The sequence below is a fragment of the Pezoporus wallicus genome, unplaced genomic scaffold (assembly GCF_028554395.1).
Source record: "Pezoporus wallicus isolate ANWC-B61680 ecotype Strahan unplaced genomic scaffold, APGP_CSIRO_Pwel_v1 contig_6658, whole genome shotgun sequence".
Lineage (NCBI taxonomy): Eukaryota > Metazoa > Chordata > Aves > Psittaciformes > Psittacidae > Pezoporus > Pezoporus wallicus.
The window spans coordinates 7,053,589-7,075,329 of NW_026642312.1; the positions used below are offsets into that span (position 1 = coordinate 7,053,589).

The following is a 21,741-nucleotide window of genomic DNA, read 5'->3' on the forward strand; positions in this document are numbered from 1 at the left end:
CTGCTTCACTTTTTCCCAGTTTGGTTTAATGCTCACATGCTCAGACAAATCATTTGACCCGTTTGACATTTTCACATCTTCCCACTCAATTCCTCATTTTTAGGTAAAAGCAAGAAGAAAGACTAATTTTCAATCCTTTTAAGAGTAACAATAGGCCTTTGTGAATTTTGCTGGAGCTTCTCGGTATTTGCAGGATGCCTGAAGAGAGAAAGCTTGGGAAGCAGTTTGGATAGGCTTTGACAGTACCAGTCCACAGTGGGAAGGCAGCCTGGCAACAGCGAAGTCACCCAGACCCGAACCTGGGGTCGAGACTCTTCCTGTGGTCACAGCACCGTCAGTTGACGTTTTCTCCCTCATATGCATCTTCTGCCCTCCAGCATTTCCCATTAGTTTTGATTATAAACCTGTAAATGTGCTCCTGTCTCTCCACACAGCTCCTCCCATCAGCAACTGCTTTTCATGCAAAAACCCTTTCTGGTTTTGAGATCCTTTATGTACTGAAAAAAAAGATAGTTACAGGCACTGTTACACTCCTTTAATTATGTAATGAAAGACATTAAGTGATGTTGCTGGCATTAACCTTTATCTTTCATATATTTTATTGTGCAATTTATCCCTAGATGGTTTGCAGTCTTCCTCAGCTGTGCTAACAGACTGCATTATTTACTGTCTGAATTTGCTCCAAGAGAAAGGTTTAGTAGAAAAGTTCTTGCAAACACAATTTAAGTCACTAACAAGACTAGAAAGGGTAATACAAAGAAAAACCATAATAATTTCTTGATTAAAATTCTTAAGTAACCAAGCTAGTTACTGAGTATTTTAAATTGGTTTGCCATTATAAATTACTCTGTAGAAAAGGAATTATTACCACATCTTCCTTACTGCACAGGCTAACAACCACAAGAACCACATTAATTTGAAGCTTGGCAGACAGCACAACAAGGCTCCAGGGAGCAGCTTCCCATAGGATTTAGAAAAACGGTGCAGGTCCCAAAGGCTTGGATGGCTCCTTCTTTCCCAGTAACACACTGTGAGAACTGCTGCTGAGGTACTTGTCACCTGAGTGCCCAGGCCACCCTGTGAGCCAGAAAGCCATTTCAGCATAGGGTCCAGCAATGTACTACTAGCTTCTTGCTTTGATTTATTGTTGTCCAAACACAACTTCCACAAAATTCCCCTTTCCTTGCGTGCTTTTCTGAAGGGAAAGGAGCTCTTGCAGAGCAGATCACAGGAACACCAATAAGTGTTGTATATACAGATAGACTCGGCTCCAGCCCTCCATTTGCATGCACTGGTCCAGCCACAATTATTATTAGGAAAGGGATCAGAGACCACTTTTGAAGATGTCTTTGGAAACTGAGGATTAGTATCTGAAAATATTTGCATTTTTAATGCATGGGAAAACCTTTGGGTCAGTTACAGTCTCCTTTCTGATACAATGGGGCCTTGGGATTTTGACAGTGGTTGATGTAATAACAGGAGGCGAGTAAAACAACAAAGCAGCCCCACAATCGGGGACAACGCCAAATAAGCTAAATTTGGAATGTCCAGACATGACAAAACAAACACATTATTTTAAGAACTGGTAGTTATGAAATTTATCTTGAACAACTGCAATCCAATTTACCTAGTCCATCACCAAAGGAATCTAAGCAAGCACAAGATGCACAGCTGGACAGAAATTACAAACTTAGAAGGGAACGCAGAGGAAGACAAAGATAGACCCTCTTCCCACTCCTGTCTCTTCCTCCCTCCTCCCCAGAAAAGTAATCACAAAAAATGAGAAAGGCGAGGATTTAAGGATTTGTGAGTTTGTTCCCTGGTGCTTGCAAGCACAGAGTTCCTCAGGTTTTTCTCTGCAGCCCTGAAGGCTAAAATAAATTAAAGAAATTAATGAGAACAAGTTCTTAGCTGAAGCCCCAGCTCCTGGATCTGACAAGCCCTGCCAGAATTGACAACGGCAGGAGAAAAAGAGTTTTCATGACACATACAGAGGTGCACTAGATTAAAAAAATGTCAATTATCTCTCGTTACAAGAGTCCCTTTATTCCCCTCCACATCCAGATGAACCAACGGTGACATCCCAGACCAGGCAGTTACACCAAAGCTGCTGGGAGACAGGGGAAAGCTGGAAAGCAAAACTAAAAATGAAACATCAAAAAAAAAACCAAACATCTCTGAACTCAACCTGTGTAGCTTGATTAGAAAAGGATCAAATATGGTATATCATATGGGGACACAATACAGGGCTACAACCAATCAAAGTGTGAAAATGTGAAGATGAGAGCAACGGGCAATGAAAAAGGTAATGGAAGCTAATGTAAAAAAGGGCAAAACACAGATAAAGACTCCTAATGAAGACTGCTATAGCCTCACAGGCTCTCCAGGAATAATGACCATTTAATGATGGGAATCTGAAGTATAAATACATTATGAAAACTCACAACCTAACAGCCTCCATGTACTGAAAATCCCCAAAATCTCAAACACACCTTGGAAATGTAAATTTCCAGCAGCACTCCAATAGCATCAGTCACAACCCAGTAATAGGTTTTCCTAATAGGGCTGAGTTCATACTACTCTGACAATAAGAGGGGTGCTTTAAAACAAGTGGGTAACAGGCTTAACTACAGCAGCATGGCAAAGCATCCCTAATGCCCGGCCATCAGCTGCCTCCTTGCTGTACAGTGTTCAGCAATATTGCTTAACTTCCTGTCTCCCAAGCTACCGGCTCTGGAAGCTGGCGATTTCAAGCAGCGAGTATCAGCTAATTGTTGCTGCCTGCAACATTCAGGGTGTTTTATGGGTCAGTTTGTCACACGCACACAATAAATGCTTTTAACAGAGCTGCTCGCATTGGGAGAGTATTTCTGTGCAACTGTGTAAGCATCGATTGTGTGCCCAGAATTAACCCCCTGCAGATCCGAGCCCAGGAAAAGTTATGTCGATGGGAGAAGAGGGCTTACGTTATCCTCTCCCTTATACATGCCCTCCTAAGGCACGTATAATTCTCATTTTCAGCAATTGCTTTAAAGGGAAACTGCTCCATAAAACTGCCCTTCTGTTTCATTTCTGATAAATTTAGATATCAGAGGAAAACAATGGGTTTCCCCAAATTCAAGAATGAGATATCTAAAGTTTCCAGGGCTGATGCAAAACCTGGGGTTATGTTACCATGACTAAGCTGGATATTCTCTTGTGAGTGCAGCTAGCTCTGTGCAAATCTCACTCGCTTCCAACCTGCTCAGGAGTCTTCATTTTCAGTGGAAACAAAAAGCAAAGAGCAATACTGGCGAAAACACAACCAATACAAGGGGTTTATTAGTACACAGTGTCTCAGCACCCCACCCCAAAACACCTTGTGTAGACATCAGTTACCGAGAAATTTTTCACATCTCACCCTGCTCTGCTTCGCCGCTGCACCCATCCACCTGTGCACACTGTGGCAGGACCAAAGCATGAGTTTTAACTCCACAGCAAGCATCTCTAACTTATCCATTTCCAAGTCTCCTCTCCAGCGCTTGCTCGAGACCATTTTTGCACACCCCTTCCTCCTGGTAGGGGCACCACAAACAAAAACACAAACACAAAAAAAACCCACACAACCCAACCCTTTGCTGAGCTTACAGGGACAAATTCCCTGCTGCCATGGTTACCACTCCAACTTCTCTTGTGGAACTAGAAATAAGAAAAAAAAACCCCACCACATAACCAACTTCCCTGAGAACAGACGGCTATATAATGTTAGCTCTCCCTCCCTCCCCTCACTCATCATTGTTAGCCACTAAATCAGCTACATCTGGCATATTTAATTTGAACTAAATAAAATGTCATTAATTAAAAAGATACCAAACAAGCAATACATGACATAGAAACAGACCTTAGCATCTGAACATAGCTTATTAGGAACATAAAGGATTCAACTCGTTTTTACCAAAAGCTGAGAAACAAAGGCAACTAAACGGTCCTCTATACATTGTTACCGACAACAATGTCCTCCAGAAGCTCCCCCCTATCGTCTAGGTACACTGAGGTTTCCAAGCACTAATTCCTGGAGCAGCAGTGGCTCAAAAGTGGTTAGCTCATTATAGATGGCATTCTTTGGCTGGAAGTCTGCAGCCTTCATTCCAACTTCTAAAAAGGTTACTTTGCTAAAGCTGCAAGGGGTAAGACGTTCAGCAATGCACACTTGCTTTAAAGGACCTGTGGCCACGTAGCTGTCTCTGAACAGTAACAGCCTCTCCTCTCATATTCTCCACGCTGTTTTCAGCAGCCTGATTTGAAGTTACCACACACTGCTTCATCCTTCCTCTCTTGCAACTCCTCTCCTTAGCCCATCCCTGAAGACTAACACATTGTCAGCTCTCTGCATCTCTCACTGCAGATCACACCATGAAGATGTAAGCGCTGCTTTGTGCTGCTGACCAGCACAGCTACCTGCGTGAAAGCAGCTCCTCTTACCTTGACATCAATACATCCCCCTACCCCCCATGGTGATTCATATCATACTCCTAGACCAGGCTTTCACCTTTAAGGGTACATCATTATCAGTATTCCACTGCCACTTATCTAACAGATTTCAGTGCAAAGCTTCACTGAATCATATAAATCTCTCTTCACAGCCCTTAAATGTTTTCCGTCATCTTTTTTTGCCAGCTGGTAATCTTTCATTCTAAAGCTGTACTATCCCTTATGATTAATTGAATAAGCATTTGAGTGATTTCATTTTTACTGCCTCCAAGGCTAAGGATTTCCCATGAGAACAGATCATTTTCTAAGTGCTCTGGTCCAGGTTTTCAGCATTTATAAATCAGACAACTGGCTCCTCTCTATTTTTGCTGCTGTATGAAGTAGAACAGATATTTAGGCATACTTTGATTGCCATTGCTTCATTTCAGTACGGATGGTCAAATAAGATTCAAACATTCAACACAGAAATCCCCCCCAGAAAGCAAATTTTCCCAAAATTCTTACAAGATGTTCAAGTGGATTATGTTGATAAAGCTGGCACACACTAGGAAAGTAAAAAGATTACTCTTCTTAGAAATTCAGTAGTTAGAATTGAATTAACAGTGAACTGTAACAGTGAACTTGATCCTTGTAATTCCAAACTTAGTATTAGGACGTAACTCAGATATGACATATTTTGAAATCCTGAGTTTCAGTTTATACCTACTGCTGTCACTGGGCTCCACTGAAAAAAGTCTGGCTATGTCCTCTTTGCAACCTCATTTCAGGTACTTCTACATATTCTTAAGATGCCCACAAGCCTTCTCTTCTCCAGGCTGAGCAGTCCCAGCTCTCTCAGCCTTTCTTCATGAGATGCTCCAGTCCCTTAATCATCTCTGTGGCCCTTTCCTGGACTCTCTGCAGTATCTCCATGGCTCTCCTGTACTGGGGAGCCCAGAACTGGACCCAGCACTCCAGCTGTGGCCTCACCAGTGCTGAATAAAGGGGAAGTACCACCTCCCTCAACCTGCTGGCAAAGCTTTGCCTAGCCAGTCCAGGAGATCAGCAGGCTTCGCTGCCGCAAAGGAACAATGCTGGTTCACATTCAACTTGGTGTCCACCAGGACTCCCAGGGCTTTCTCTGCCTAGCTGCTATCCAGCTGGGTGTCTGTCCCACAGCCTGTAGTGATGCCTGGGGTAATCTCTCCCCAGGTGCAGGACTTTGCAGTTGCTGTTGTTGAACTTTCTGAGGTTTCTGGCAGCGCATTTCCTTAGCCTGTAATATCTTACACAAATAGTGCAGGGTTACAAAAATACCATGATACTAACTAAACTCATTAAAAAAAAAAAAAAATCTAGTGAAGTTTGATCATAGCTTAGTAACCCTAACTGGGTCCTTTCCTAGGATCTTTCATCAGCATTCTCCCAAGCCATGCCACAGTGGTTCAAAGTTCCCTTTAAGGTAAATGTTTCAGAAATACTTGAAATCCATTTGTCAAAGGCTGATGAACTTAACTATGCAAGTCTAAATATAAGGTAGTGTGCTGAAACCAATGTCACAATAATAAAAATGCTTCCTGATATAGAACTAGATAACATAATGCTAGAGATTTGATGCCAAAGCTTGCATGAAAGAAAATGCTGCTTCTTCATTCAGCATCTGCTTCAGATTATTTTACATGGAAGTCACTGCTGCTCTGAAGCTGTCAAGGCATAGTCAGCTTCCAATTAAGCTCTTATCTTTGAAATTGATTGGAAGCAAAGCTTTCTCCTCCCTATAGGCATCCCCCTAAAAGTAGGTAATCTGAGATAATTTCCAAACGTATTTATTCTGTGTTGTCCACCCAATTAAACATTGCGCAAATGCAATCAACGAGCCTTCTCTCTAATTGAAAAGTTTATGCAACACTTTTCATGAAGCTCCCATTAAACATTTAAAATAATTAGCTGTATTAGAAAGACATTTATATTCAAATAGCTCACATGCCTGGTTTCTTTGTTTAGCACAGGCATACGGATAGGAAAAACAGCTCCATAGAAAAAACCAAATATTGAGCGAATCTTTTCTGTAAGACAACAGACACCCCTAGAAACCAATTCAGCATGGAATTAAGTGGGAAATCTTTTAATAGTAGCCTTGCTACTGTAGCTGATCGTGGAGAAATCGATCATTTTGAAGACTCAGAAAGGCAACTAACAAGGGAGTTAACTCTGTATTTTTATGCATTATAGATAAGACGTTAACAGTCACTACCTTCCAGTATGCTCCCTTCTTCCCTTTTCTCCTCTCCCTAAATTACTGGCAATAAGTTGAAGAAATGCACCATGCAGAAAGACCAGCAACTTTCACTTCCATCCTGCCACAAATTTTGAAAAGGATTTTGATGGCTCTGTATTTACATCATGGATCTTCCTTAAGAATCTTGCTGAGAAAAAATCTAGGTCATTGAAACCTTCTTAAACCAAACCACAGAGAAACTGAAAGAGAATGTAAAAGCACTGATGTCAGGTTTATTTTGCCTTTTCACAAGCTCGTTTTTTTCCAGATTGACTGGCAGAAGGTAGATCAACCTTTGGACATCTTTCACATTCTGAAGTTTCTATTTCCATGAGTGACTTAATTCCATTCGCATCCAAAATGAAACATATAACAAAAAACGTTGTGCGCTCAACAGACCCACCTATGTAAGAACAACGTTAGGAAGGCTAGGCCTAAAGGGCAAAAGTACAACTTAGACCAACATGTACCAAAAGATACGTAAACATCTCAGTTTAGGATCCTGGGCAGCATCATAATTTAGTAGTCCCTTCTAGACAAAACTTCATAAACAAATATATATGAACATAAACAGTGGTTTTCCTTCCTCCCCTGCCCCCCCCTAAACACTAGCTTGGTTTTGATATGAATCCGAATACTAAGATATGCGTCTTTTAGACCATATGCTTACTGCAGTCTTGCATATATGTAAACTAGAAACACACATTCAAATTTAATTCTATAGATTTCAAATTACAACACCTACTTCTGTTCTTCCCCATGTAGAATTTCTAAGGTTAAACAAATAGCTGTACACATCATAACTAATTTATTTTGAAAAGTGCCCATTAAAAAATACTGCATTAATGATTACAATCTCCAATAATAATAGCTAGTAAGTAATAATTATGTGTAATTAGTAATTATTGCTTCATTTCTAACTCTGTGTCCAACTAAATCTGTTGAATTCAGCAAATATCATTTGCTATCACACTTTATTCATTCACGTAGAGACAATGCTACACATGGGAAAAACTTTATTGCCTTTTCCAGCTTCAGAAGGTTGTGTCTTTGGATGGTGGTTTAGCATAACCACCATACGGTTCCTATTGGAGAAAAATCTATCTTGCCTTTTGTACAGTGTAGAAAGGTGTCACAACACTTGCTTCTTCCACAACTCCCCCATCTTGTTGCACAAGATTACACATGGCAAAAGTAAAAAATTTTGGCTAGCTGCAGGGTATTAAGAAAAAATACTCTGTACTGAAACTATTTTCAGTTCAACTGTTGCTCATACACCCTTCAAATAACAGACACGGATCAGAACCAAAGCATAACTTGTGAGGAATAAGTGGTTTTGTGGATTTGTTGCCAGAGTTCTGCAGGTTCTTCTTTCAGTACACCCAGCTGTACAGAAAACAACCCAAGTTTGCTTGGCTCACATCAACCAAGGCTGTGCCAACCTATACACTCTACCAATTTCAGTTTTTAAAGTGTAACAAAATAGCTAGTGCATGAACTTGCTCAAGCTACATCATGAAAACTGGGCTTAAAGAGAAAGCGAAAGGTACATCCTATTCTAGGTGCCATGTAACACATCCTCCTTCCACAGACAGTGCCTGGTGGCTTAACCTTACCTGTAAAGACCATTATTTTCCATGTGTACAGACTGGATTAGATAAATTACCAGAGAGTTTCATTCTGGGGTTCGACAAGGAAACCACCTTGATACGACAAATTCAGCTTTTTTAACTAAAACATCAGAAAGAAATCCCAATGACTTGGATTTTCCATTGCAAAGATAATTAATTTGGGAAAGTTAGACCTCCTTCCTTCTTCACAAACCAACTTATGTTTGTTGCATTTGGTTTGCTACTCAAAATGAGAGTTGAGGGTAGCTTTTCCTCACATAAAATCAGCAGACAAATCAGAGGTCATTTATCTGCTGGAACAGTGGTCCAGTTTCACAATCCTCCACCTTAGAAACTCCTCCTGTTACTCTCCCCTGTGGGCTTACTGGCTCTTGGAAGAGGAGATACTCCTACCATCACCCTCAGATCTCCATTTTTTCCTCAAAAAACAGTTATTTTTTTTCCCAGAAGAATTGGCATTACTATAGTGTATCAAGTATCTATGGCTAAAAGTATGAAAGACTGTGTTCCTTCTTTAAATCTTATATATCTGTTCATCTATTGACAATGGCTACCTCTGACGTCTGAACACTGAAGTCAAAGCACTACCGAGATGTGTGGAAGAGCACTGACTTTAACTTACACAAGAAGAATGTGGTTAGAAACTGTTAATTTTTCACAGGCCTTTAACAGACGATAGAAAAAAATCAGCCCTGCAGCTGCCAGATTCTCTCCAGATAAACAAACTCTACTGTTTCTTCCAGGAATAACTGATGAGGAGGTCGGCCGTTCAGAAAAACAGTCAATAAAAATTACCCACTTAGAAACATGGCCAGATTTGGTCCTATCCTAATAGAATGGTTTAGAGGAAGGCAAGGATCTTCTCCATCACAGATCACTACCTAGTTTAAGGTTTGGTTTGCCTTCCACCCAAACTATCACTACAAATGGTGGCAGCCATTTCAGCTGTCACTAGCCACCTCAGTCAAAGCTCATCTCGTCTTCACTAACCGCTCAGGTTCCCACTGTGGTCAATAAAAAGAGGCACATCAGTACAAATTATCATCTTCTATAATTTTGCTACCCTAAGAGAGCTTGAATGTACTCAAAAAGTACTCCTCTATCTCATCCCTGACTGGAGATACCCAGACACATAACCCAAATGAAAGGTGTAATTTTTATACAGCCATAGTTCACAGAAATAATTCCCACCCTAAGGTTGTTTAAAGGTGATCATATTTCTTGACACTGTGAAGAACTATGACAAGTATTTGCCTAATATGACATGTAATGATAAAGAGACCAGGGAATGTAAAACAGAAAAAAAAAAATAGCTAAGATTTGCTCAGCAGTGGTATTTGTTGGGAAGTTTCATTTCAGTTTTACTGTGGAATAAACATAAAGACATACAATTCTGTACATAAACTTTTGCCCTTGCACAGAGCAACGGAACTCTGGGGGGGGAGGAGCAGGGCACATGCAGAGGTCCCATGGTCAAACATAAGGATAATTAAACAAAACGTGGAATGCAATTACTTCCCAAGATAGCACTACCATGTCTACCTCAAATTAATCTGGTTGCAGGTGCCAAATTAAACCCAACTCACTGCTAGAGTTTGTGTGCAACTTTGACAATAAGTCCAAACCTCCGCTGATACAAACGTTCATGACAGAAATTCAAACACAAAAAGGTAAAGATTATCTTCAGCAAAAAGATAACAGACCCAGTATCCTCCTCCAAAGTTGAAGATTTTCAGCTTCACTTTTTGCAAGATGAGATTCAAGAAAGGGCTGCCTACAGCTGTGAAAAATAGCCATGCTGTTCATTAGTCTATATGCCACCTTCCAGCAGCAGCAGCAAGAAAAGCCACTGCACAGCAAATAATATAAACAGTATGGTCATTCCTACTGCTTGTCTGTTATACATAAAGACTTCCAAGTTTGTCTTGCATTAATGAGGTCAATACAGGTACTTAATTCCAGATATTGGTAGCTCAGCTGCAGCATACAAACTTTACTTGCAACCATGTTATGCAAAGGCAAGTATGTCCTTCTCAAATACTTAATCATGGCTGTAGTCAAAAAGAAGCCTCACTCAGCATAAAGAAATATGCTTTAACCTTTCAAAAGATTTGCTAAGTCATTGCAAGAAAACTGGTCTTAGCACCAACAGAAGCGCGTTTGTACACAAATAATAGAAGTCCTTTTATATCAGAATCAGAGTTCTGCACTGACACGCAAGTCTAAGCCAAGCCACCTGAGCTCATAAATAAACTCAAATTTTAGATACCTTCTCTTCAAATATTTCTAATATACTTCTTGAACTCAGTGAGCTCTTACTGGCTTGAAATTCTATTTCAATATTGTCACATAGTTTGAGAGAAAAAAATAAATCAGCTTTTACTTCCCTACATTTACAGATTTCAAAATATAGTAACAAAGCAGTCCACCAAGAAAAGGGACTAATTCCTCTAAACTCCAGCAGTCCTCATCTTCATCGCCCCTAGGTTGAACCTCCAGATACTTTGCAGTTTTATATTCAGAAAAGATGTAACTGTAATAGAGAGAAACTCAATTATGTAGAAAGCAATGGTTGCTGCAAACTCCTAAAGGAATGCAGTCACTGTGAAACATGTCTGGCACTATAAACACTTATTTAGTATTATTTTTTCCTGGGATTTTATTAGGGTCTCCCCTTCCTTAATGGCTGCTGTTTGAATGTAGGGCAATTAGCACTTCCAAGACTCTGGCTTAGGGGAAAAACAAGCCCTTTGTATGCACATCATCCTCGACCATTTTGCTAGATAAGAATCAGTTCACCACCACAGCTTTTTTCAGCTGCATCTTAGAGAAGGCTTGAGAAAGAGGCAAAGAGGAGAAACTGATGTGAGTGTATTTACAGTGCTGTAGAATTTATTTCACCATCTTCAGAACTCCTAGATTATTCCTTTATTTAAGGGATAAAAGTAACACATAGAAACCTTTCTATAAAGTTCATTTAGCTTTTTCACTTTAATGGTTTTACATCAACATCGGAGTCTGTCAACTGAGACCCCTTTGGACATCTGTTGGATGGATTAACTGCTAGAGACACTCAAAGCAAGTATCTGCTGCACAGGCACTTTCCCTACTCACTAAAAGACTCCACCATGCCCTTGCCCTGTCGCACTTGTTGCAGAATATCCTGCTATAGTTTAAATCCTAAAGGCTTCTTCTAGACAAAAAGTGACTTCTGGATATTGCCCAAGCACTATTCCATGCACATAAGAGAGGGCAAGTCACAATGAAACCTTACAAAAACAGCAGCTAGCACAACCCCGAGCAGAGCACAAAGTTAATTTCTTGTTAGCCAGATCGGCTTGAAACTCCTCTGTATTGCTTGAAGTGTTGCAATTAAGTACTGCTCTAAGTTATGCCTAATTAGCCGGTAAGCAAATGCTCATTTGTTACTTGCATGCAGTGTAACGCAGAACTAAATGTTCACTGAGAGCAAAGGGAAATTATACTGAAGGCACATTTGCACAAATATAGTTGGCTGCCTCCTGATTTTCCCTTAATATTTTCTAGGATATTAATAAGAAGAAATGTGTCACACTGTACAAATGATTAGAAATACGCGATCCCTGTCCCTGGAGCTGTATGTGATGCTCTCCTGTACCCCCAGATAACAAGAACTCTGCTCCTCTTGGAATTACAGCCTCTCTCTGAAACAATAAGAGATTTGGGGTTTAGATTACCCTTTTCAACTGTGCAGTTAAAAAAAAAAAACACACACAAAACCAACCCCATTCCCCCGAAGCAACCAAAACACCCCAATAGGCAAGGACGCAAATCATGATGGATATGTATTACAGAATCATAGAATGGCTGGAGTTGGAAGGGACCTCTGGAGATTACCTAATCCAAACCTGCTGCAGGCTCACCGAGAGCAGGCTGCACAGGATTGCATTCAGATGGGTTATTCAGATTGAGTATCTCCATAGAAGACCACACCACAACCTCTCTGGGAAGCCTGCTCCAGTGCTCTGCCATCCTCCAAGTAAAGAAGTTTTTCCTCATATTCAGATGGAACTTGCCAACAGGCCTTCAACTAGACTGCACTGCTGATCACATGTCTATATATTCAATGCCTATTTCTTTTCAAGCTGCTCCATAAAACCATTGCAGTGTGTGCAACAGTACTGCAAGCAATCTTTCAATCTCATATATATACACACACACATATGCTTGAATCACTTAAACGTAACACTATTCTGGAGTTTGGGACAGCAAATACAGCAGGTATTTTTCAATGCTAAAACTGTGTACCTGATATTGACACTTATCTAAGATCTTGTCTATACCTTGTTCTACATAACTGAATACTTGGGGAACAAAATTGCTGCCAACATCTGTAAAGCTATTTGTAAGGTCTGGAAATACTGTGGTTGGCTTGCTTTCAGTGGATTTTAGTAAGCAATAGGGAAAATAAAGTGTGACCAGCAACAGTATGACAAACAAGTTACTTCAGAGTAATTACCTCCTCTTAACAGTTTGCAGGCAAGGACAAGCTCAAAAATGACTCACAGAAGCCCGAGGGTAAATTGTCTGCAAAATTAAATCTTGGTGTTTTACTATCAGGACACTGCTGTTTAGCTTAGAATACTCTTTTCCATAATGCTTTCTACAGTTTTTTTTAAGTAACGTTTTTTCCTTAGGGATGGCTTGTTCCAATTCTTGTTACCTATTCTGGTAAGGATAGTAGGGAAATGTGATTTTAAAAGGTGAACTTAAAAGGTGAGAGAAGGAACACATGCAAGGTCACCACATGGTGAGGCAGCAAACATTCCCCTGTGGTTGCAGGGTGCAGACATTGCTCCCGGCACTCAAAGCCCCCTCTTGAGTTTGATGCTAAGGCCTTCTCTGGCTGCTGAGCACACTTCAGTGAGTGTGATGCCTCCTGCAATGGCATCAACCACTTGGCAAGCACGAGACATAGGTAGGGATGATATGCCCAGATGGGCAGTGCACATCACTGACATTGGGTGTGTGCATGGTAAAGTGGTGTTCTTCATAGTCCATATCTAAGTATCCCAAAAAGCAGAACAGTTCGTTACTCTGGCCAGACAAGGGATCAGACAGGCAGATAAAAAGGGTGGCTGGAAAAGATCTAGGTGCTTTGAAGTGGCCCCTGTTTGGTGAGGAACAAAAGCAGCTTGTAAAGGTCTCTCCCATTTTCACTCCTTTCTAAACCCCTGCAGAATAGTTTTTGCTTTGCCGCTAATAAAATTTCACTGGTAATAAGTCTGCTGAGATAAAGTTGCTTTATTCAGGTTCCCCAAAAACATCCAGTGTTCAATGGGATCTCCCATCCAAACCCTCAGCTGATAGTCAGTCCATTTGCTTCCAACTGCCATTCCTCAGCAACCGGAGAAAACCAACCACTTATGGCACGTGGCATAATGAAAGTATTTTCAACTACGTTGCTTCCTGAAATGCAGCAGGAGAAACCAGCTCCAGTAACCTTGGCAGCAGCAGGGTCTACCACTGGAGAGAAAGAGCCATCCTAATGCCAACACAGAAACATGACATGTAGCTTTTATGAATCAGTGATGGCTTGCTTTTTAACAAGTCCAGATTAAGCTCTCTTTTATATACGTTTTGTAAATGATGTTCAGATTACAGCCAGGCTGAAGCAAAGATTAAAGGTACTTACATTAATTAAACAAAACCACTTTTTAGTACAGTAATTCTGCACTCCTAGTAGGAGAAAGAATAATACAATAAGAATTTGATAGCAATAAGAAGATTATAAATCAAGAGCTCAGAGAATTGAAACTCATCCCATAATGATTTAATTAACTCAGCAGTATTCTTCTAATGCAAAAGCATTATTAAATTCCAACTAACGCCCCCTCTGTTTAGGAAATGGAACAAAATCATATCTGCACGCTCTGGAGCAATGCATAAACATCCTGTTACCACTCCAATGAACTTGCAAGTTCATTCTTCCCCTGTGCATCCACACACAAACACTGCCTAAGTGAAGATGGACATTTCAAACAGATTTCCATTTAAAATGTGGGCATGGTTCACTGCCCAGGTAATTACCGCAAGTCCAAAGTAGCCTTTTTCTAGCTGTGAGTAAACAGCATCACTCCTGATACTTAAGCAACCACTGTGCTGATGGTCTGGAAATGAACAAACTAAACACTGGCTTTGCCTTCTGTCCCTAGAAGCAGATGCCAGCAAGCAAGCAAAAAATAAGGCATCTTCCCAGTCCTGCACTATGCATGTCCACAGCATCCACTGGGGCATCACCTTCGGCTCAGCTATAGGTGTTGGCACAGCTCGGTAAGGGCTGCCTCAGCTCTCTCCTCAAAGGACCTCGCGGTCAATTCGCCTGCTCATTGCTGGCAACAACGTGGGGCCGCAAGGTCACTTATGATATGCAGCAGGGTCTCTAACCTATGAGCTGGTGCTTTCTTGCATCTGTCCTACTGGGTAGCAGAGGCCTAAAGTTGACCTGAACACACACCTCGAGTCCACACAGCACAGACAACAAGGAGAGCTGAGACTCAGCATAGCCATTCCCACTAAGCTGAGCAACTCCTTAAAGGCTATCAGTATAAAATTATGACATCTCTCATTCATCTCAACAATTCACTTATGGTATAATTGCAACTGCTCAATACAGCTCTAGGCTGTTTTTTTTATTCCCTACTGCACTGACGTTTACACCCAAACTCACTCCTGCCTGGCTCGCCATAGACAGAACTAGACTTTCTCTCATGTTACGTTTTCCTGTTTTCCCCTGCATTCTCAGCCTGCTAGTTTCTCAATTCTGTCAATTCCTGAGGAAAGCACAGAACATCTAAATTATATTCTCACCATGCCATTAATTAATTATAACACAAGTAATGTTGCACAACAAAAATGTACAAGGCAACACAGATGCACACACAAAAATCCAGTGTGAACACACAAATGCGCTGCTACCGCAGCATATGCTACAGACTGCTCAGTATTTACACAAGGCATCCTAAAGGTTAATTGCAATGGCATTACTACTGAAAAACAGCTCTTTACAACAACTGCAAGCATTAATGTGTGGCTGAACACCCGGCAGGTCCACCAGCACGTGTGCAGCAGGGCATGTTTGGGTCAGGCTGGTCCCATCCTACAGAGTGTGTGCCAGACCACCCTTGGCTGGGCAATGCGTCCCCTGGCACACTGCCGCTGGTCCTGACCACGCAGCCCTCCTCCCAGCACACTCCCACTGCCGGAGCGTCACTTATGAGTGGGGAGCCAAAATGCTCCTGGGAGCGGGGCCAGGTTTGTGTCATCAAAAACAAAAACTCTCAACAAATAGCATACTTCTGGGTTTGAGTGTGAGATGCCCTGAATATTTCCAGTAATTCATGGCGGGACTGTAACTACTGTTCTGGTACTTTCCAAAACCAAGAACAGACTCTTCTTGATGTAACAGGTGTGAGGAAGGAGAAACAGCAGCTTTGACTCTGCCCTGGCAGACCATGTGAGGGGCTCCAGTTGAAAAGCCTGCAGCCCCACTGACTGCCCAGCACGAACAGTGCTGAGGACTGTCTTTAGCTTAGTCCAGCAGACTCATTATTCTTCAGGTATTTGTAACTCTCTTCTTCAGCCACAAGCAAATGAAACTTGCGAGCTCACCCCTGCTGACTTCTTCAGGGATAACAGGACAACATGCCTACACGACACAGGGCAAATGACAAGTAATGCAACCTCTTTCTTACACTGTTCATCAAATTCAGTTCATTTAGTTTGGGAAACTGTTACTTCTCCAACCAAGAAAGGGACGCCCAGGGAAGTGCAAGGTCTGTCTTCATACAGTGAGATCACAGCCCTGCAATGGCTGCTTGATCTCTCCCAATTTTTCCAGACAAAATCACAACTTTCTTAGAAAAAAGGCATCAGAGTTAAACAAGCCTCAGAGCAACCTACATATGATTTATTTATTTAAGTTAAGGGTCTTGCTTTAAAGAAAGATTTGAGAGAAACATCATATATCATGGGAAATACCCATGAAAACCAGTATTTTAAAGTTGGGCCAAAGGGATTGCCTGGTCCTTGACCTAAGGAATTGTCCAGATTAACTCAGCTACGGCATTTAGCCGGTTCAGAGAAAGTAAAGTCCTGTTGGCACAATCTGATGGCATTTTTCATTTTCAGAATGTTTTGTTGCTAAAGCTTATTCAGCTGTAGCATTAAGAACAAACTTTGCTGCCGCACATGCAAAATCCAACTTGGTACATCAAGTTTCCATTGAACAAAAGTTTGTATTTTCACACAGCTTTTGGAAATCAACATCCTTGTCTCCAGAAGAGCCAGCATAAAAGCTTTACGGGAAGAAAAAAAAAAACAACCAACCAAAAAGTGCATCATAACATGTAATTAAAACAATTAAAACTAAGAAGTCTGTTTACAAGAGTTCCCTTGAAGGGTAACTAAATCTGGAAAAAAAGAATGGCATGAATTCATACCCGTTTGTGAATTTAATTTGCTAGAAAAGAGTAAATAATTTTTGTCTGTCAAGCTGCTATTTGGAAGTTTGCCTGGGCTGTATAGAGGGGGGATGTGAAAAATTTGCCCTATTTTTACAGTTGAAAGCTTCATTGACTCGCACAAGATACTTTAGCCTAATATCCTGTGGCACTGCAGTGACCTACATGTAATTATTGCATGCTTTTCCCAAAATATTTGTACACAACCAGAAATTATAACCTAAGTTACCAACCAGTTCTTAGTTTATACCAGCAACACAAAGATGGACTTCAATTAGTGGTAACCTAGCTGTCTGATGTTTTTAGCAATCTTTTGGACAAATGTTTGGTCTTGGTTTGGTGTAATTTTCTGGTTTCCATTTTTCTTAGACAAACATATTTATCCTCTTAAGTAAATGATGTTTAAAAAACTTTCAGCTGTCCCTTCTCCCAGCCCGCAATCACTATACCCCTCAGACACAGGGTGATCTCCTGTATCTATGTGTGCATGTGTTTTACGAGCAAAGCCATGGGGTAATGGGAGAGGAGAAAAAAATATCACATGGTCTTGCAATGTCCCATGGTATCACCCAAAAAATGTCCTTCCTGCTCCTACCTTTAACCTGCCCTTCCCAGAATCAAAAGTGGAGCACTCACATGCTGCTCACAGGCGTTTGGTGAAGTTTCTCATGGTCAGGTTCCATAACAAGAGTCAGATGGTGGCACTCAAGGACAGAGAGGCACATGATGAAGGAGGAAACACAAGCACGCACTGATCAGGTAGCTCCTCTCCCATCATCTCCTGCTGAAGCTTACAGACAACACCGCTCTCAACTAAAGAACTTTAGAGGTTTTTGGCAGCTACTGCTTGAAGGGTCATGCTTTCTCCAAACTCAAGAGAGACATCGGTGGTGTCTCATCCCACCAGTAGCTGAAGTAGCTACTGACACAACAGCACAGCTAGTTACTTTTTCCAATGTACTCACCAGCTGGTTGACTACATTACTAAAGCTTCAGCGGTGCCAATCTACAGAACCATGTGCTGTTCACTATCAACAGGTCAACGTCTAACATTCTTACTGCAGAGCTTAACCCGAAGTGGGCTGTTTCCACCGGCAGAACTCCAGCAAGAAAATCAGAATTGAACTCCAAAGGAGCATGTTCAAGTTCATTTCTTAACCTCTGCCACCAGATGTGTTTGGTCACACAACCGTATCAGTCCAGACCATGGCACTGTAGAGGTTGCTCAGTGGATGATAGCCTTTAAAACATAACCTAAAAGTTCAGTTATTTCTCTTCTAAGTCTTTTACTCCTAAATTATGTATCAGTTATTCAACCTGCCCGTGGGCTAAAAAAAAAAAATAAAAAATGTAGTATCTACAAAAAAAAAATTAATTTAGGTTTTCTTCCGTAACAGGGAACATTATCCAGAGTCAAAAAGAAAAATCTGCAATGACTTCAATCAGCCTAACATTCCAGCTTTACCTCCCAGATAGATATATTGATGCTGCCATTAAATGACTATCCCATTTGCCTACATGTGTTTTTAGTTTCGTGCTAGTACAGAAGACCCATTATTTCTCACTGTTCTCTGTCTTCTGGGGAGCAGCTGTGATGCGTTCCTGCAGCCATCAAGCTTTAAAAGCAGTATTCACTGCCTGACTGGCAGCAGAGCTAGAGGTGGCATACTGCTCTCTGCTGTGGTGAAATCAGTACCATTATCCAACAGATCTCAGAAAATACAGTATATAAAAAAAATATTCCAAATATGTGCACTTTTTGGAAGCAAGATAAAGAAAATGCTTCATCATCATGAGAAAACAAAAAACCCCGACCTACTGAAAAAAATAAGGTTTATTGCAGCATTATTTTACTGCTTTTACTTTTCTTTGCTGAGCCAAGAAAGAGCATGAAATAAATGCAGAGCAGTGCGTAAGCAATATTACAAACCCGTTGTTAAAAAAAAGTGTGGAATGCTCCATCCCTGGTAGTGTTCGATGCCAGGTTGGACAGAGCCTTGGCTGACATGGTCTAGCGTGAGGAGTCTCCAGCATCCTCACAAGAGATGTGAGGAAAAGAACACTTCCTATCCTTCCCTCATGCTGACCCAAAGTTTCTCATCTGCCCCCAATTAGTCAATAAACTGAAATGAACAATATATGTGCATCTACAGAAGCCACTGCTGTCCAACAAGCTTTACTTCCTCATCTTGTACCCTAAAATTCTTTACCACTACAACAGACTGGTTTTGATTAAAAATTTCAGCAGCAAGCATATCTATACAGTATTTACTTCATTTTAGGCTTTCAAAAGGCTTGTCGAAATTTTCTATTTTAAAATTAGGTAGATTAATTTAAAAAGTAAAATGCGGGAAAAAATATACTTTTATTCTGTCTTTATAGCAGTCTTCTTATTTCTTATATACATTAAAAGATTGTTTACTTGTATTTATGTGCTGTTAACCACTAGTTTCTAAATTCCATCAAAAACTGACACACAGATCACCTAAGAGCTTTTAAGGCTTTACAGAGTGATCTTTATGGTGGCTTGGTTAATTTTATTAAGGCATAAAGCTAAAAGGCAAAGAGCTCCTGAAACTGGAGAACACTTTGAATGGTAAACACAGATAGATCAGCGCCTCAGTTCGGCTCAGAAAGGCAGCTTATGCTGCTGCCCTGATGGCAAGTGCCAGGAGGCAGAATTGCCCCTTGTTTTGTCTCCCTGAAGTCAGATTAGCACTGCCTTGGCAGAACAGTCTCTCTGCTTTAGCCAGCACCCAGACCTCTGATGAGGTCCTGCTGCATTCCCAACAGGATGACTCTAATTTTCCTCTACAGCATTCTTCAGTTATCTGTCTTGTGCATATAAAAAAATTCAGCAAAACCGATGAAGAGGCACTGTGTCTTTCAAGAAAACAGACAGCTTGTTTATGGCAATGCAAAGCAATACAGAGGATGCAAAGGTGTACACCAGTCTACTGCGTGTAGCTTAGCTGTGCACCCAAACCCCTTTATCAGTCAGAGCAGATGCAGGAGCTAGTTACAAACTAATTGAGCATTGATACAGAACACCATACTATTTTTGGGTACTCACAGAACTGTTCTAAGCCAATAATCAGTAAGAGCAACCCATCTTTTCATCCCATGCAAGTCAGCATGGTTTGCAAAACACAGGTTTTTTGAGCCAAGCTTTAGGCTTTAAATGTGCTCAAGGACTGACACAAAATAGGTGGCTGGTTTCTCAGATAGTGGAACAGGACAGAAGAAAAACTGCAGTGTCACTGAGGTTATCGCTCTGGACCACGTGAGAGCTCGATCTGTGCTGTCTTCACTGCCAAGAACCCAGAGAGCCACTCAACCAGCTTTCCATGGAACAGTGCTCCGTTTAAATCCCATTATAAAGAGCTGTGCCTAGTTACATGCTCTAATAACATTACTTTGGTTTTTGAGCAGCTTCATGAAAAACAGCAAAATGAAGCAGCACCATGTGCTTAAACAGCTGTTCAGTATTTTTGCAGCACCTAGAATATGCAGTATAACATGGACAAATCCTCCTCCAACTCTAAGCTAATTAACTTGACTTTGAATTAGTAAGTCATTACTTAACAAAATCCAAAAGATATTAGGCATTACCGCTTCATTCACAATGTGCACACTTCTGAAACAAGACTTGATTCATTTTTACACTTCATTCTTACAAACCTTTTAAAAAAGGACTGAAGCCTGCTTGAAGACACTCTCCCAGCCAGCGCTGCCCTACTCACAGACAAGCTCTACAAGTATTTCTGCTTATCTTGAAACTTTCTTTCTACCTTCAAAATGAAATAATCCACTCCTGGTCTGAAAATGAATGGATGATCCAAAGCTTTGTCCCATACTCACATGCTTACTAGCGGGTTGACCCTGAGGTAAAGATCCAGGGGCCAGCACTGGAGAGCTTGCAGGGCTACAAAGTTCTGGGAAGGGATTTGGGATGGCCGGCAAAGATGATGTTCTGAATTGCTGTTCTTCTTCTTGAAGGCGCCTATAAACACAGAAGCACTAAGCATTAAGAGGAGAAAACTGGCATCGCTAGACCTGGATCTCCTGCCCCACCATTTACAATAATGATACTAAGGAAAAGGAACCAAAATCACTCTTTTTCTAAGCAACTACTATACAGTTAGAGCAACTGCAAGCTCAAAGTAGTTAACTGCATGTTAAAAATGACCAATCTGGCATCTATGTTTTGTTGGTTATAACTTGATTAGTTGGGTACGTAACTGAGGTAACTATGCAAATAAATAGAAATATCTGTCTGTACTCGCTGCTGTAAGTACTAGCTGACAAGCTTAAGCTCTGCGTGCCATAAAGTCAGTTAAGCTCTTCCAAACTAACGTGAAAGAGGAGAGCACAATGGCATTCACTCAGAGCCAAATTCCATGTGGATCTGCAAACGAAGGTGTATCCCTGTAAAATCTCTAAGCTGAGACTGAAACCAATTATCGTCACCTCATTACAATACCAGATTCCATCTCCAGGCAACCTGGCATTTCCTAATGGAAATGCAAAGACTCAGCTTGAACAATAAACTGCAATTACACCCTCCCATCTTATGTTAGTTCCACAGTTACTGTTCAGACGAGTTTGTATCTCCTGAGATATATCACATGATTCTACACAGGACCAACAGAGCTTCGTTCTCCAGTTTATGACACATCTGCACTGCCCACATCAATGAAAGGAAAACTAAAGCCTACCAGTTGCCACAGAAAAGCTTGAAAACATGCAAGACCTACTCATGACCACACAGGCAGCTTTAGGGTTCCCTACCGTCTGGGCATTACCACTGAAGATGTACTCAGTCACCTAGGTGACCGCAGCAGGCTGGCCTGCCAACGCCTTTGCAGAATGCACCATCTAG

At 41.1% G+C, this 21,741-nt stretch overlaps 1 protein-coding gene across 5 annotated transcripts in view; it reads right to left on the bottom strand.

Annotated features, from left to right (window-relative positions):
* The window catches only part of GRB10 (growth factor receptor bound protein 10), a 147,191-nt gene that overhangs the window by 32,287 nt on the left and 93,163 nt on the right, over window positions 1-21,741 (bottom strand). For all 5 annotated transcript variants that reach the window (XR_008974847.1, XM_057428892.1, XM_057428893.1 and 2 more), the window contains one exon: window positions 20,721-20,862. Coding sequence is in view for 4 of the 5 variants with exons in the window: in XM_057428892.1 (XP_057284875.1) it covers window positions 20,721-20,862 (142 nt within the window). In the remaining variant the exon portion in view is untranslated. The remainder of the gene's footprint in view (window positions 1-20,720; window positions 20,863-21,741) is intronic.